The sequence below is a fragment of the Bos mutus genome, chromosome 26 (assembly GCF_027580195.1).
Source record: "Bos mutus isolate GX-2022 chromosome 26, NWIPB_WYAK_1.1, whole genome shotgun sequence".
Lineage (NCBI taxonomy): Eukaryota > Metazoa > Chordata > Mammalia > Artiodactyla > Bovidae > Bos > Bos mutus.
In genome coordinates, this window is record NC_091642.1 from 16,919,631 (window position 1) to 16,936,773 (window position 17,143).

General features: G+C 44.1%; 1 protein-coding gene across 3 annotated transcripts in view; it reads left to right on the forward strand.

The window, feature by feature from the left end:
• Positions 1 to 17,143, forward strand: part of ABLIM1 (actin binding LIM protein 1) — a 328,489-nt gene that overhangs the window by 123,489 nt on the left and 187,857 nt on the right. Inside the window, exon 1 of one of the 3 annotated variants that reach the window (XM_070363327.1) lies at positions 13,353 to 13,586. The exons of the other annotated variants lie outside the window; for them this stretch is intronic. Coding sequence (XP_070219428.1) covers positions 13,571 to 13,586 — 16 coding nt within the window. The 5' untranslated portion in view covers positions 13,353 to 13,570. Of the gene's footprint in view, positions 1 to 13,352; positions 13,587 to 17,143 lie in introns of those variants that run through there. 3 annotated transcript variants of the gene reach the window in all.

A 17,143-nucleotide genomic window follows, 5' to 3' on the forward strand; every position in this document is an offset into this window, starting at 1 on the left:
CATGTTCAACCATTACCCCACCCCCAACAACACTCACAGCAGATGTCTTTGTCACAGATGTCTCAAGGGCCTTTTCACCTTGGGTCTTACTGTGTTATGTTCTGCTGCCTGGTGTAGCCTTCCTTGTTCCTCTGACTCTCAGGTGGAATTTGCTTTAAGCTTTTCCTCCTCTGGGCAGGCTTGTCTTACCTCTTGCCTCATCCTCTCCGTGATGTACAGTATCCCATGCATGAACTCTGTGAGAACTCTGTTAGAGCTGCCTGTTTATAAGCCTGTCTTATTTAGTACACTGTGAGGTCCTCTCTCGGAGAAGGCAGTGGCACCCCACTCCAGTACCCCAGTCACAAAGAATTGTACATGACTTAGCGACTGAACAACAACAACATAATGCTTGGTTATATCTATCTGTCTGCGTATCTCTCTTTGCCAAGTAGTAAGGTTCTTATTTGCAAGAAAATTGTTTTAACAGGCTTTGCTTCTCTAGTATATAATATATACTGTGCTTGGTGAATAAACACATTTCATACATTTAAAAAATTGTTATAATTCACATGCCATAAAAATATACCATTATATCGTGTACAATTCTGTGGTTTTTAGTATAGTCACAAAGTTGTGCAAACATCACCACCATCTAATTCCAGAGCATGTTCATCACCCCGAAAAACGACCCTGTAACCATTAGCTCCATCCCTTCATTCTTTCTGGAGAAGACTCTTGAGAGTCCCTTGGACTGCAAGGAGATCCAACCAGTCCATTCTAAAGGAGATCAGCCCTGGGATTTCTTTGGAAGGAATGATGCTAAAGCTGAAACTCCAGTACTTTGGCCACCTCATGCGAAGAATTGACTCATTGGAAAAGACTCTGATGCTGGGAGGGATTGGGGGCAGGAGGAAAAGGGGGCGACAGAAGATGAGATGGCTGGATGGCATCACCGACTCGATGGACGTGAGTTTGAGTGAACTCTGGGAGTTGGTGATGGACAGGGAGGCCTGGCGTGCTACAATTCATGGGGTCGCAAAGAGTCAGACACGACTGAGCGACTGACCTGACCTGACCTGAACTGAACCATTAGCAGTCACCCCTGTTACCAACACTGCCCAGCCCTTGGGAACTCCTGGTCTATTTTTTGGCTCTGGGTTTGCCTATTCTGGACATTTCCTGTAATTGGAATTACACAGCAAGTGGCCTTTTGTATGTGGCCGCTTTTGCTTAGCATCATGTTTTCACAGTTCACTGGAGTTCAGCGTGTATCACTGCTTCATCCCTTTTTATGGATGAGTAATATTCCCTCGTTCGGATGGACCACAGTGTATTCACCAGCTGATGGACATTTGGGTTGTTTCTGCTCTAGGCTATTAAGAATAATGCTGGTATGAACACATGTATACAACTTTTTGTATGGACATAAGACATATGTTTTCCATTTTCTTGGAATACCTAAGAGTGTGGTTGCTGGGTCATATGTTATCACTATTTGTTTGTTGTTGTTGTTGTTTGTTTTGGCCATGTCATGTGGAATGCAGGATCTTAGTTTCCTGACCGGGGATCAAACCCACGCAGCCTGCATTGGGAGCAGAGAGTCTTAACCTCTGGACCGCCAGGGAAGTCCCTGTTAACTCTGTGTTTAACTTTTTGAGGAACTGTCAGACTGTTTTCCCCAGTGGGAAAACACTGTTTTGCATTAAAATTGCCCTTAATATAATTTCAAATTAAGTCAGAATTTTTCCCCCAATATGAAATAACCAATTTTCTCTAAAGTGAAACATCTCATTTTTACATTCATACCTGTTTGTACCCTGTACCTTAATCTTCAAAACCTTGTATATCCCTACAATTTTTAAATGTTTACTTATGTATTTGGCTGTGCTGTATCTTAACTGTGGCATGTAGGATCTTTAGTTTGTCATAGGAACTCTCAGTTGCTGCATGTGGGATCTAGCTTCTTGATCAGGGATAGAACCCCAGTGACCCTGCATTGGGAGCACAGAGTCTTAGCCACTGGGCCACCAGGTAAGTTCCTATCCCTATAACGCAAAGGTCTGCAAACACATTACGTAAAGGAAGGTAGGCTCTTTATTTACTCCATGACATTAGTTAGCTGGTTTTGTTATTCCTCTGCAGGTGCCTTAGGATAGCCTCCAAATTGTGTTTGGTTGCTGTTAAAAGATCTTTCCTCATCCAAGTTCTGTAGCCATAGATAGCAACCAGAATGAATCAGAGGATGTCAGAGATGTTCTGACTCACAATGCCCAGAAAAATCCCACTCACAGAGGTTTGCATGTGGTGCAGTGGAAAGGGAGAATTCTCATGACACAAAAGAGGCCCCCAGGGATAAAGATGGGAAGAAAGTCAAATAGTTAGAGCCACTGCCAGCAACCAGCTTTCTCCCTTTCTGCCTGGCCTGCCCCAGATCATGCTGGCAGGTCATTTTTGGCATCACTAGAATATTCTAGGCTAGTTAACCTTTGCTCTTTGTGCAGGACAATCCCCAGTTCTGTTTCCTATCACTGTTTTCCCTGAAGAGCTATCATGTGACCCTAGTATGCAGCTGCATAAGTTCATCTGTTACCTTTTCCTCGGGCCAGACTTGTCCTCGAAGCAACACTGCAAATCTGTAACCACTTGGTAGCTAGCCCTGTTGCAGGGGTACTGGCTACTTAATAAATAACTGCCCTGTTGTTGAGGTCATCCATTGCTGCAATATTATCATTGGTGGAAATACTATGTGATGTTACTTTTTTTTAGTAATACTTCAACTGAACTTGAACTTGCATAGATCATGGTTTGGTTGGTCTATTTTAAGAGTTTGCATGTGGTGCAGTAGAAAGGGAGAATTCTCATGACACAAAAGAGGCCCCCAGGGATAAAGATGGGAAGAAAGTCAAATAGTTAGAGCTATTTTTTTTTTAAGTTTTTAAAGAGGACGCAGGTAGGTACTTTCAACAAATTTCTTGGTTTCCTCTTTTATCTGGATACCAGGAGTAGTCCAGTTCATTTTCTTCTTCTTCTTTTTTTTTTTTTTTTACTTTACAATATTGTATTGGTTTTGCCATACATTGACATGAATCCACCATGGGTGTACATGCGTTCCCCATCCTGAACCCCCCTCCCACCTGCCTCCCCATACCATCCCTCTGGGTCATCCCAGTTCATTTTCTATCTGTAGCAACTGGTGAAAAGACGCAGGGCTCAACCAACTTTCTGTAACTCCTCCTGTATTTTGGGAAGACCACATTCTATTAATACTTGGAACTTTATCTTTTTTGCTAAATGGCAAGCATTTTTCAAAACCTTATAGCATTTTCTCAGTATTTCTGATTCCCATCCCTTTCTACCTCCTTTTAAAGTTATTTCAGTACTTTCACTACTTGTCTTACTAGAATGTAAGCTCAATGAGGGCTTAATCTAGGCATCTTTTCTATATATCACTGTCAACTTTATGAAGCTTTATGAAGTTTTGTGTATTGTAGATGTTCAGTAAATATTCTTAGCATCATTAGTAAATCAGTGGTAATTTCTTTTCATTCTTCACTGAATTTTGCCCACTTGGTCTTCAATTGCATGATGCTATGACTTCAAACTGTTTTCATAGCTTCCTTACTTTTTCCATGTGTAAATTTAATAGTCAATGAAAGTGAAAGTCAGTCGTATCCGACTCTTTGTGACCCCATGAACTATACAGTCCATAGAATTCTCTAGGCCAGATTACTGGAGAGGGTAGCCTTTCCCTTCTCTGGGGGATCTTTCCAACCTGGGGACTGAACCCTGGTCTCCAGCATTGCAGGCAGATTCTTTACCAGCTGAGCCACAAGGGAAGCCCAATAGTCAATGAAGCATGTTGCCAAATGTTCAGCACTCTTAGTATGTTTTATTCAGGAAGGGAAAAATATATTGTGGGATCCAGATCCAATACGAAGGGAAATTTAAATTCTAAATATTTCCCTTCCTGTCCTCCCTCCAATCTCCCCAAACCCCAACAAATCCCATGCATATGCAGAGTGTTTCTATTTTGCTGGGGGATGGTGAGAGGGGAGGAAAGGAATAAAACTACCTTCTATACTGCTTTCAGAAATACAGCCAGTGTGGCATATGGCATATAGTACTAGCACAGTCTTTGGTGGAATTGTAGCAATGTGGAACTATTTAAATTTTTAAAATGAAAGCCCAAGTATATATGGAAATACAGTAGAATAATATTATAAAATGACTCATTCCTACAGAACTTGATAAATTTCCTAAATCACATCCTTCGCCGTAAAATATAACTGCAGGCTTAAAAGGCACTTAGGGGCATATTGATTTATGAGGCAGCTCTTAGTTCTGATCCCTGTAACCTGAATTAATCCAAGTAGCCTTGTTTACATATTTAAAGGAAGAAGCACTTCAGCACAGTGTGTGTGCATATAAATTCATTGTGTTTGTACAAAAAATGATCTAATTAATCACTGGTTCTCTTGAGGACAAAAGCATGCATTCTGTCTGATGAGCAAATTTGGTCTCTTCAGGGTATTGTTCTAGAATCTGTCTCTACCATCTAAAGCAAAGGACTAGAAAGTAATCAGTGGATCAAGACTAATTTTTCTTTCTTTTTAAGCATAAAAGTATAGATAACCTAGATTCTCTTTTATGTTGAAATTCTCCCCCCTCCAATCGAACCTGGAGACAAGGATTCAAGGACAAATCATATATTTGAAAGATGATCCCAGGAAGCAATAACAGGGGAGTGAAGCCAGCGAAAGGTGAATTATCAAGCTAGTTACCAGTGTGGGCAGCCAAGGCTTAATTGATTGGAAACTCTGGTAGACAGCGCAGATACACCCCACGGATGTCCCAGCCAAGGGACAAGGAAGCTGGGGTATTTGTCTACCATCTTCCCATCAGTCACTGATGGAAAGCTGCTTCCAGGGGCGTTAACTCGCTGCGATGTTTCCAGGAACCAGGTTTGACTTTTAGAAGTGAATGCCAAGGAGACACTGGCATTCAAAAGAAGGAGGAATTGGGGGCTTTCCTGGTGGTCCAGTGGTTAAGACTATGCCTTCCAATGTAAGGGATGCAGGTTTGATTCCTGGTCAGGGAGCTAAGATCCTATATGCCTCGTGGCCCAAACACCAAAATGTAAAACAAACAGTTTTGTAACAAATTCAATAGAGACTTTAAAAATGGTCCCAATAAAAAATAAAAGAAGGAGGAATGCACATGTGTAAGAACATAGGGAGGACTCATAGGAAACCAGAAAGTGCCGAGCAGGCAGGCCTCAGGAAGCACAGGATTCTAGGCTGCCCCAGGACCATCGGTTCAGTCCCAGTCTCTCCCCTCCCCATTGGCTTCCCTCAGGATTTGGTATCTGCGTGTCTCTGGGAAGCCTATTGCTGCTTGGTCTTACTTGATCTTTTAATACAATACTGGCTCCTGCCTGGGACTTTTCTATATGACTCTAAGTTCAGATCCTCAGAAGTGAAAACCTAATTGACCCAGATCCTCTTTCTCAAGATAGGATATACTTTGCGAGTACTTGGCCAGCTGAGGTATGGGTCCCCCTGGCTCATGCACATGGTTCACTGTGATTCAGTGAACCATGGCCAAGGCATGAAGTCATATTGCCCAGTGCCCACTCAAAAGAGGGGACAGATGAGGAATGGTGAGGGCAAGTAGCCCCCAAGGTGCCTCTATCTGTGGGATTTTCCAGGCAAGAATGCTGGAGTGGGTCGCCATTTCCTCCTCCAGGGGAATCTTCCCAACCCAGGGATTGAACCCACGTCTTTTGCATCTCCTGCATTGGTAGGTAGATTCTTTACCATTGTGCCATCTGGGAAGCCCTGCCATTAAAAGTTCTACAAGTTTTTTTCCATTATTCCACAGACTCTTTCTCACCTTGTCGAAGTGTTTTATATTCTACCTAATGTTGTCCTAAATAAAGTAAAATTTTACATTGTTGACATGAATTTGGAACTTTTGTGTTTAAGCTATGCCCTGCTCATTTTGAATGCAAATATAAGAGGATTGAACTCATTTGTGGAATCACTGAAATTGCACAATTTATATTTCATAGATTGTAGAAGCATACGTATTTCAATCTTTCCAGAAGTGTGGGAATTTTGCACTCGACTAGCTCAACTGTTTTTATTTTACTTTTTGGATGCGTGCACATTCTAGGGCATACTGGGGTGGCAACCCACCCTAGTACTCTTGCTTGGAAAAACCCATGGTCAGAGAAGCCTGGCAGGCTATAGTCCGTGGGGTCACAAAGAATAGGACATGACTGAGCAACTGAGCATGCACGCAGGAATGCTATTCCTTGAGGATGATCAGAGAGGGTGGATGATGGAACTTCACCCTAAAAGACTTGAGAATGTGGATCTGAGTACATCTTTCCCTGTCCAGCCAAAGATGAGCCCAACAGGCCAAGATGATGCCATTTACCTGCAGACCCTATCATAAGAAGTCCAAAAACCAATGAAGGATAAAATATCAGGAGAGAAGATCATTTTATAGAGGCAAAATGCAACATCATTTTCTTCTAGAAATACCAAAGAAGTTGATACACATTGAGTGCATCTTGACTAAAAAAATGTGTGTGTGTGTGTGTGTGTGTGTGTGTAGCTGGGCATAGGGAAAGGGTGACACTTTTGTGACCTCTGTGGAAACAAAGACCCAACAAAGCAAAGGGAGAACCCATGGCTTTGGATTATGACAAACCTGTTTCCTCAAGTGTAAAGGAAATATTATTTTATCCAGTTGTTAGGAGGATTAAATGAGGTGATAAATGAGTGTAAAGAGACCAGAATGGTGGCTGACACATAATAAGCTCCCTGTAAATGACAACAAAAGTGGTAATTAACTTACAGCTGATTCACATTGTTGTACAGCGGAAACTAACACAACATTGTAAAGCAATTATACACCAATAAAAAATCAAGTTGTAAAAAAAGCAAGAAAAGAAAATTAGTATGAAGTAAGCTTGGCATAGATAACTGTTTCTTGGGGGTTGAGTTTGGGAATTACTATAATTTAACCCCAATAATAAATGTGTTAAAAGAGGGGGAAAGGTGGTATTTAGGAGTAGTTATAAAGGAGATTTCATAAAATGCTACCTGGTTAAGTTCCTTTCAACTTGTTTCTCCCAAAGTGAATTACTGGTTTGCATCTTGGCAATTACTTTCAAGCAGCCACTAAATTGATTTATGTATGAGACTGAATTTACTTTTAATTTACTTGAATGAGATTTCAAAATCAGTCTTTTTGATATAAAAATGAACACTTAGCCAGCATTTTGACCTACTGTGGTAAGTCAGTGACGTTTGCGCCTTAGAATTTATCAAATGTCGTATGCCCACTTTGTGCCTATCACTATGTGAATTCAGATATTCACATGTGATCTCGTCCCTCAGAGAGCTCACCTCTTGCAAAAACAGACACATAAATGCTTCACTGCTGTGTCGTCATATTTGGAGCACTAATGATATGCGTGTGCAAGGCTCACACAAATGTCATGCGTGTGCAATGCTCAGTCTCTCAGTCCCCAGGCACTACTATAGTCTCCCAGGCTCCTCTATCCATGGAATTTTCCAGGCAAGAATACTAGAGTGGGTTGCCATTTCCTACTCCAGTGGATCTTTTTGACCCAGGGATCAAAGCTACATCCCCTGCATTGGCAGGTGGATTCTTTACCACCGTGCCACCTGGGAAGCCCCACTGGTGACATGAAGTACCAAAAAGAAGAGGGTGTTGCTAGGAAATGCATCCCAGCTTCAGATGATAGTAAATAACCATTTTTCTTTTCCAGTACTGTATTTCTACCTGGAACATATTAGGGGAAAAGAAAAAGCTAATAATATTGAATTGGCCAAGAAGTTTATTTTGGTTTTTCCATAAGAAGGTATGGAAAGCCCAAACAAACTTTTTGGCCAACTCACTAGTAAATTGGGGAAAAAAGAGGCTTTTCCCAAGTACTTCAGGGTTATTTCTGTACTTCTTGTGAGCGTCTCATGTGCCTGAAATTAGGCTACAATCCATGAAACTCTCTGTACTGTCAAAAGATCCTTTGAATTCCAGTAATCATTTCCAGTACACTTGTAGGAAAGCGACTGATTTTTACATTCCCCCTGCAGTTAATATCTATAGTGGATTATTTATGGAAAGTTTTAAATACGCTTGCCTGGTGGATCAGATGCTAAAAAACCTGCCTGCAATGCAGGAGACCCGGGTTCGATCCCTAGATTGGGAAGATCTCCTGGAGAAGGAAATGGCAATCCACTCCAGTATTCTTGCTTGGAGAATCCGTGGACAGAGAAGCTTGGTGAGCTATATATAGTCCATGGGGTTGCAAAGAGTCGGACACAACTGAGTGACTAACATGCATTAGTGATTTTTCTTAAGCTGCAGTCTGTTGCTTAGATCCAAACTCAGAATTGACTTCTGAGAAAGACCACAGAGAAGTTTTGGATGCAAATGTAAATTATTCTACTTGAAGAACTCATGGAAAAGAACTTTGCTGGGCACCGATTCTGTGAGATTCACATGGAAAAAATCCTAAGAATTCTCCATTGAAGACCTAAGAGTAGGATCAGGATCAAGAGGGATCAGACATTTAGGAATTTGTGTCCGACAGTAGGAAACTTTGGAATCGTCACTACCAATAAATTTTCATGAAGATTACAGTGAATGTCATGACAGTTATTATTTCAGCCCACTGAGAAGATGGGGGTTGTTTTTTTAGACGGGGCAGCATTGGCTGTAGCTATGTTTGTGAATTACATGTTCAGTCACTTTTGGTGATACAGGCCAGTGTGCTAAGCGAGTCAGTGGTTCTTCATTACTTAAGGAGCTGGTGGTGCAGCTCAAGTCTTAACCAGAAAATCTGAATCTTTAGACCTTGGATGGGAGCAGGTGTATGCATTTAAAGCACCCCCAGTGTTTTTCTCCCTGGAGGTACGCAGACTACGCTCTCAGGAGTCTGGAAAAGTATGAAACTCTCATAGCCTCATTGTGGACAGCAAGCCATTATTACAGAAGGATAAGTCAACCCCAAATGGTTTGCGCTACTCAAAAAGCTATTTGTGTGACTGTCATTTTATTCTATTTTTCGGGGAAATATTTGTTGTTGTTGAGTCATTAAGTCATGTCCAACTCTTTGTGACCCTCTGATTGCAGCGTGCTAGGCTTCCCTGTCCTTCATATCCCCTGGAGTTTGCTCAAATTCATATCCATAGAGTTGGTGATGCCAACCAACCATCTCATCCTCTGTTGCCCCCTTCTCTTCCTGCCCTCAATCTTTCTCAACATCAGGGTCTTTTCCAATGAGTCGGCTCTTTCTTAAAAAAATGAATAAACATAGGCACAAATGGGCACAATCTGGTTAACACTGGACATGCCACACCAACACAATCCAGTTTGTAGGAAGGAGGCAGTGTGATGGGACACACATCATGGCAGACTTTGAAATGTACCCACGGTCTTTTGAACCTAATCTGTAAGAAATAGGTAGCTCAGGTCCGAGGCTCTCATCACATCCCTTCAAAGGCTCAAATTCCTTACCGTGGCCTTCTGAACCTTCCATGACCTGCCACTGAGGCCTTAGCTTGAGGCTCTCCCTAATCCTTGTGAACACTTATCTTGATACCTTCTTGCCCTGTGACTCCACTTGGAATGATCTTCCCCGCTTTGTTCATTTGGCAGCCCTGTCTTGCCCCTTCATTCCTCCTAGAAGCCTCTGCTGACCCCCTCAGATTGGGCTCAGCACTGCCCTGCGTCCTGTGTACCGGCTTCTGTCTTAGCACCTTCCTAATCATGTTGAGTCCTTGTGCATGAGCAGCTCCTTCACTTGATGGTAAGCAACTCCTGCGCAGTGATCTCTCTCTTCCTGCTGTGGTGCAGCCAACCCTGGACCTGGTGTACCATCGATGCCCCATAAATGTCTGCTGTGGACTGGTAGATGTAAACATTAAGTAGAAAGCTAATAACAAACTCATTCTCAAGTTTTCTTCCAGCCAGATACTGCTAGAAAGAATTTTGAGCACTCTTGCCAATAAGTCCAAAGCTTTTGAGGGGGTATCTGGAAGCCTGGGCTCCTGGGGACCAGGATGGAGGGGTCTGGAAATTCCTGCCTTGTGGATGCATAAGCCACAGGAAACCTATGACTCTGTAGAGAAGAGAGCAGTGAGGGCGTGGACTCCATCCAGCTGCTTCTTTCTCGTCTTCACATTTCCCTCTTAATTGACATGGGCTTCCCAGGTGGTACCAGTGGTTAAGAAACCACCTGTCAATACAGGAGACGTAAGAGATGGGGGCTCGATCCCTGGGTTGGAAAGATCCCCTGGAGGAGGAGATGGCAACCCGCTCCAGCATTCTTGCCTGGAGAATCCCTAGGACAGAAGAGCCTGGCGGGCGACAGTCCATAGTGTTGCAAAGAGTCAGACACAACTGAAGCGACAGCACATAGGCAGGCACTGCGGACGTGATGTACTCTTGAGTTTTTGCCAAGAGTGGCTGTGTGCTCACAAAGCTTTTCTCTCCAGCAAAATGGTTTCTGTCCTTTGCTCACTTGTGGTCAACCCTGCCTTCATTTTGTGAGTGAATGACAAGGCAGCAGTCAGTTTGAGAGAATAAAACAACAGATGAACCCACAGGTTGGTGTCTATATTATGAAGTCTTATCTCATCTGAGTGGAATGAGATTGAGATAAGCTCTTTGGAAATCTTCTCTAGAAATAATAATGAAAAGTCCTGTCATCTTATGAGCTGTACAGTTTTTAAATTGTTTCATTTATTTTGCGGCGCTTCTTGTAGCTTGAACTAACTATAAAGCACAAAATATCTGTGCTTTGCTTCTGTTCTCAAAGCTCTTAACTATTTGGCCCTGAGGCAAGGAGACAAAAACAATTTGGTTTTACTCTGCCACAGTCCAAAAATAACTGTAGTAATATCCTCTTTGGTTATCTTAAAAGTATAGCGTGGAGGCTTTTATCCCAAAGTAGCAGTGTCTGACTGTTGCGGGGTGGGGGGGACCTTAGCTATATGACTGTTATTTAGCAACTAAATGCTGGTGACTCATTCACTCTGACTGTGGTACAGGAAAATTCTTTCCATGGAAAACACAAGAAGGGAGGGGGGCAGAAATCTCTCTGAACCACTGTGTAGTATTTTCCTTTGGAAAAGGCTCCTCTGAAAATGAATAGGCACCAGCTGCTACTCGGCTGGCTTAGTCCCCAAAGCTCCTGGAGAGTCTTCCTCAACTGGGCTTTCTGAGCAGTTCATCCACAAAGGTATACAGGTAGGCTCAGAGCCGCAATAAGGGATCAGTTTGGTTAATAAACTAAAATCTCGGGATTAAAAACAGTCACCTGAATAAAAGAGAAATTGAACTCACTGCATTCATAGTTGGAGAAGGAAATGGCAACCCACTCCAGTGTTCTTGCCTGGAGAATCCCAGGGACGGGGGAGCCTGGTGGGCTGCCGTCTGTGGGGTCGCACAGAGTCGGACACGACTGAAGCGACTTAGCAGCAGCAGCATTCATAGTACCTGGAATATTTATATGATGATTTGGTTTGGACTAGAAACCCCACGGTGTTTTACTGTCGCATTCCATTAGGAAGAGAGGGAGGGAGAGGGGGAGAGAAAGAGAGAGTTCTGTTCCCTTAGCTTTGCACCAAATAACATGAAAGCCTTGGGGAGAAGTGCCTCAGTGAGGTGCTAATCTATTTATGCAGCTAAAATATAATAAAATAAGTTCACCTGCGAGGCTCACAGCGCCAAACTAATTCTAGCTCCCTGAGTTTCATTTTGCTTGTCAGCATCTCCTTGAGGGCTCTGGGGGGATTAGGGATGGGGGAAGGAGACTGTGCAGTGCTGGCCGTGAACATTTCGGGGGTTGAAAAGGGCTTCTCTTCCTGCTCCTGAGCCCTGCCCAGCCCTGAGGTCGCGCTGCTCTCATTGCTAGGCTCTTCTTTATGAATGGAGGTTAGAGAAGCCGCTTAAAGGCTCTTTAGCGCTTACTCTCCAGCTGGCCGCTGACTTAGGAAAAACATGACCCTGTGGGGCTGCGATGGGGGCAGGGAGGGCTGTGGGAGAAGTTTGTGTCATAGGAAAGACGACCCAGGGGTTGGAGGGGCCTTCGCCCTTTCTTACAGGCGGAGATGCCCAGGCTTTAAATAGTAAAGCCCTGAATCACAGATGTAGGAATGTCACAGCCGCTTGAGCTCTGCCACTGTAACCCCGCAGAAAACCAGCCCCGCCTGGTGTCATCTCAGCTCTAAACAAGCTCGGAGGCAACGATGAGGCAGGTTGCCTGACTTCATTCCTTTCTGTTACCGCGGCTCTCTTAGACCCAACACGGTACAATATTTGCAGTAAAACAGTCTAATCCTGGCCTGTTCTGGTTCTGAAAGATGAGTGGTCCATCTGCTGTTCTCCCAGAGCAGCAGCATCTGCCTTTGTGTCTCTTGCTCATCACATCTCTCCCACATGGTGGGGAGCCTGTGAACGATCTGGGTTTGGGAGACAGGTGCTGGAAAGGGGTGGGTAGGCGGCTTGGTGACTCCACCCACTGAAAGTTACCTGCTCCCTGCAGACAGACCTGTGCTTCTGGGGGTCAGAAATTGAAAGCCAGGATCAGGGTTAGGCGGGTGAGGGATGTGGGTGTGACTGTTCACCCTTTGCTTTGTGGGCTGGGAGGGCTCCTCCCTGACACATAGGGAACCAAGGGGGCTTGTCTAGAAAATGCTAAAGAATCAGGGAGAAGGGGAAAGTCAGAACCCCACCTAACAGGATAAGTCAGGTTTTTACTTTGATTCTGGATTTGATCCTGGATGAGGGACTGAAGCCTGAAAAATGCCTCTTCCCAGGCTCCTCATTGTCCCAGTCTGTCCCCTCTTCTCTCCCCACCCCTCCCCCCGCCCTGTTTCAGGTAAAGGGGGACAACATCAAACATCATTATTCATTTTTCATTATCACTGAGCCTCCAGGACCTTAAAAGTTGAAGGAAATGAACTGGAAGTCGTCACTTGCATTATTTTTCTACTAAGGCTAATTTTATTGATTCGGTTGGTCTGAGAGAAGCTGAATCTTAGAGAGCAGCAGTTATAGGAAACTAATAAGCTACCAATCGACTAGTTTGACTTACTGGAACAGTCCCTGGCTGCCCCTCACCGGCCCACCCACCCCCTCCTGGCAATCATTTATCAGACCCCGGGAGGGGGCCGGTGCTCGGGGATCATTTTGATGCCGGTTCTGCCGACACGAGGAATGCTACGTGGTGTCAGTGACCAGAGCTTAGGACACTGGAATTTTGCATTTGTTACAGCAGCAGCTGTAGCGAGTGGCTGCGCCGGCCGAAGGGCAGCGTCCCCGAGCAGGGCGCGGCCACCACTTGGCGGCGATCGCTGGGGCGGCACCCGAGCTCGGCCCTAGAGATGGGGGCGGGATTTTAGAAAGAAGCCCGGACTCGGCGAGTAGATGGCCGGGCGCTTCCTCGCAGCCTCTGCAGCAGCCGATCTGTCTGCCCAGCGGCGCTCCCACTCCTAGACTTTGTTCCCGTTTCCTCCCGCTCTGCTCGCCAAAGGCACCGGTTACCATGGTGAAGGAGAAAGGTAATTAAATATCGATCCCTGTGCATGGCTGCAGAAGTTGCACTGGTGCTGCAGGGCTGGGCCACCTAATGGGGGACGATCAATGGAAAGCCAGGCAGACATGTTCTGGGTGTGAGAATCTGTATTGTGAAGTCCGGGTTTGCATAGAGCAGAGACTTACTTCATTAAGAACCTTTCATTTAGCCACGGCGCGTCCCAAGAGCATTCCTATTTCTGGAGTGTTTGCACAGCCGAGCTCCCAGGGCGTGTGTCTTTTTTGATTGCTATTGCATTTGGAATTTTTGGTTGTGTTTGAGACTTGCCTTCCTGCCTTCATCCTAGCCTTCACTCTTCCTCACTCACCCCCACCCAAATCAATACATTAATGAAGCTGTGTAATGAAAGGGCCCTTCTACCAGGTTTAGGCTGTGTTGGGACCTGCCCGAGCTTAGCTCAAAGTTCCAAGCGGTTGATCTTTAAGATTCCAGGTGTGCCTCTCTAATAACCTGTCATTTCAGCGGCATCCCTAATCACTCTTCCAAACACCTTAAAAGATGGGTTACATGTCAAGGGCGGCAAATCATGTCTTAAGAATGTGAAAAGGATGGTCACGCTCTGCACAGGCGTACCGTATTTATGCACTGGGCGTGGTCCGAAATGGAAGTTAAACTTTTCAGAATTGAATTGTTATTTAACTTATTCCTTTGTCTGTGAAATGTAAAAGAGCACAACAATGTTTGATTTTAGTTATCCAAGTAATATATAAATATGTCATATGTTAAGAAAGTGCAGTGTCACAGGAGATTAGACAGTGAAAGATGAAATCTCCTTGCCCTTACCTGGTTCACTTTCATTTCCCCTTTTCTCTTGAGGCAAAATTGTTAATAGTGTGTATCCTTCAAGAACTTATAGAAGGAATAAGATAGATAGATAGAAGTGTTAAAAAAGGATCATTCCCTGACCATTTTTTCGTGACTCGATTCTTTTCTGTTAATAGTATGTCTTTGGGACCTTCACTACATCATTTGAGAGTGTGAGTAACCACCACTGAATTTTGCGTTTTGGTAAGCCTGGATGTATTCTGCCACATTTCCTGACTGTGGACATACTTTTCTCCATAAACACAGATGTCTGCTCTTTGGGCGCTGTCTTCAACATTTCCGTGATTTATCTTTGTCTACTTTCTCTTAAAGCCCCTACAGGGAGTAAATGTGAGGTGAACGTGCTGAACTCAAGCTGATCCCTATTGTTGGAAACTCAATTCAGGTTTATTATACTAGTGGATGGATGGAGGAATAGGATCACAACAGCTAACCGTGTTAGGGCCGCACCTTAGCACAAAGAGAAACAGCTTCTGGTCAGTCCATTCTGCTCCTATGTATCTTTCATAAATCACGGGGTTTAGTTTTGGTTTTACACCGACTAAGGGGTAATTGAACGAAATGGTTTAGTGAGAATAAAGGTGCTTCTAATAATATTTCCTCTCTTTTTGGGGTGCTACCAGGAACCCTAAATAAAGACGTTGACATTTAATCAAGGTCAGGTCTCTTCATTTTTACCTCCCCTACAGCTGAAACAAACTGACTCTGATCTCTACTGCTAATGGTTTTGAGTTTGTTTCCCCAATATGAGTAATTTATGAGCAATGGGAAAGAGGATTGCAAAGGTCACTTCCCAATTCCATCCCCCAGGGGCCCATGGAAGCCCTGGACTTGCTGTTCGTGGTGAATGTTTTATAGGTCAGTAGTCCCCAAATAGCAACTCTTCTTAAGTCATTAGAGACTTCCCAAAGCTTGGATTGCCTGGGTTCATGTTTGCTTTACAAGTCAGTAACCACTTTCTGACTAGAACACTTTGGACAGGCCACCGAGAGGTCACATACTAGTTTTATCTAAGCCCTTAGCCACTGATTAAAGGCTGTTCCTTTTCTATTTTGAGGTCCATGTCAGTCTCCACTTCTGCCTCCCAGCTCCCTGATTGCATTGACCTCAGTCAACAGCAGGGAAAGGCAGGGTTTTTGGTGGGTACACAAGGGCTTCAGTGGAAAGAAAGGAATTTCATTAAAGCTTCTAAAGCCAGAAGGGCACAGGAGCACTCACAGTCCAGGCACTCATCCTAGACCCAAGAAAACTGGGCTTCAGAAAGGGTTAGTAAATTGCTCAAAATCACACAGCAGGTAACTGGACTAAGTTCAGGTTTATTATACTAGTGGGTGGATGGAGAACATAGAGGAGACTCATCCTCTGTGTTCCATCACAGGAGGACACGGCTCAGTGTCTGCATTTATCACCCACTGGCTCCATCACCAGACAGTGAACCTCTCCGAAGCAGCCCTGTGTCTCTACCTTTAATTTTTCAGTTCATAGCTTGACACCTGCATGTCATAGATTCTCAGAGTGAGGCCGGTTGGCCCATTGTTAGAGCTAGATCTGGAACCTGTGCCCTCCTGATCCTGAGACTTTTCCAGTATGCTCTGCTTCCTCTTGCTTCCAGAGAGTTCCAGCTTCTTCCTTCCTCTTGGGGTAGACACGAATCAGCCGGGAGCGAGTTTGTGTCATGGTAGCATCCATCCTGAGGAGCACGAGAAGTCTTCTGAAGGAGTGACATAGGTTCCCTGTTGCTCATCGCTTGGAGATGGTTTAGGTCATGCTGGTCTGTGTTGCCATTTTCTCTCCTGGATAAAGTTTCCATGACATTGACAGAAAGAAAGCCTGCTGGCAGATCACACGTCTGCAAGTGTGGAATGACATTGGCCGACCGACTTTGACCCTCATCCTCTTCTGTTCTCCCAACCAGGCACCCACCCACTTCCAGTTGTAGACCCTTATTGATCTGGGAATCTTCATGAAATAGTTGTTTCTCTGATGCTTTCAAGGGCATCTTAACCTTGCTGTGTCCTGTAACAAAGAAGCAGGAGAGATTTTTGTGGGTTTATCAGTCAATATCTGTCTTCCTGAATACACTTTCATCTACCTAAACTCCAGTGGCCTAGTCTACTCATTATAAACTTTAATTCTAGCTTATGTGTGTCCTAGTGCAAGTTTTAAAAATAAACATGAAGGGGATTTATTTTTTCTTAGTGTTAGAGGAAATAAGTATAAGCAAATATTAGAGATTAAGTTATGTAAACACTCATTTGTTTAAATAATAAGGGAGCTTAGGGTTTGGAAAAAGTTTGATCCTTCATGTAAGAAGGATGAATATTCAGCAGTGAGGGAGGCACATCACGGAAAACAGTTCTACAGTTGAGCACATCGTTTTTTGTTTGTTGTGTTTCCCGAAAGTTTTCTTACACTGTTGGATGACCCAACTTGCTTTTAAAGTAGTGAAAAGTGAAAGTGTTAGTTGCTCAGTTGTGTCCAACTCTTTGTGACCCCATGGACTGTCACCCACCAGGCTCCTCCATCCATGGAATTCTCCAGGCAGGAATACTGGAGGGGGTTGCCATTTCCTTCTCTGGGAGATCTTCCCGACCCAGGGATTGAACCCAGATCTCCCGTATTGTAAGCAGATTCTTTACCATCTGAGCCACCAGGGAAGCTCTTTTAAGTAGAGCAGGACCCAGTGAGACTCATTCT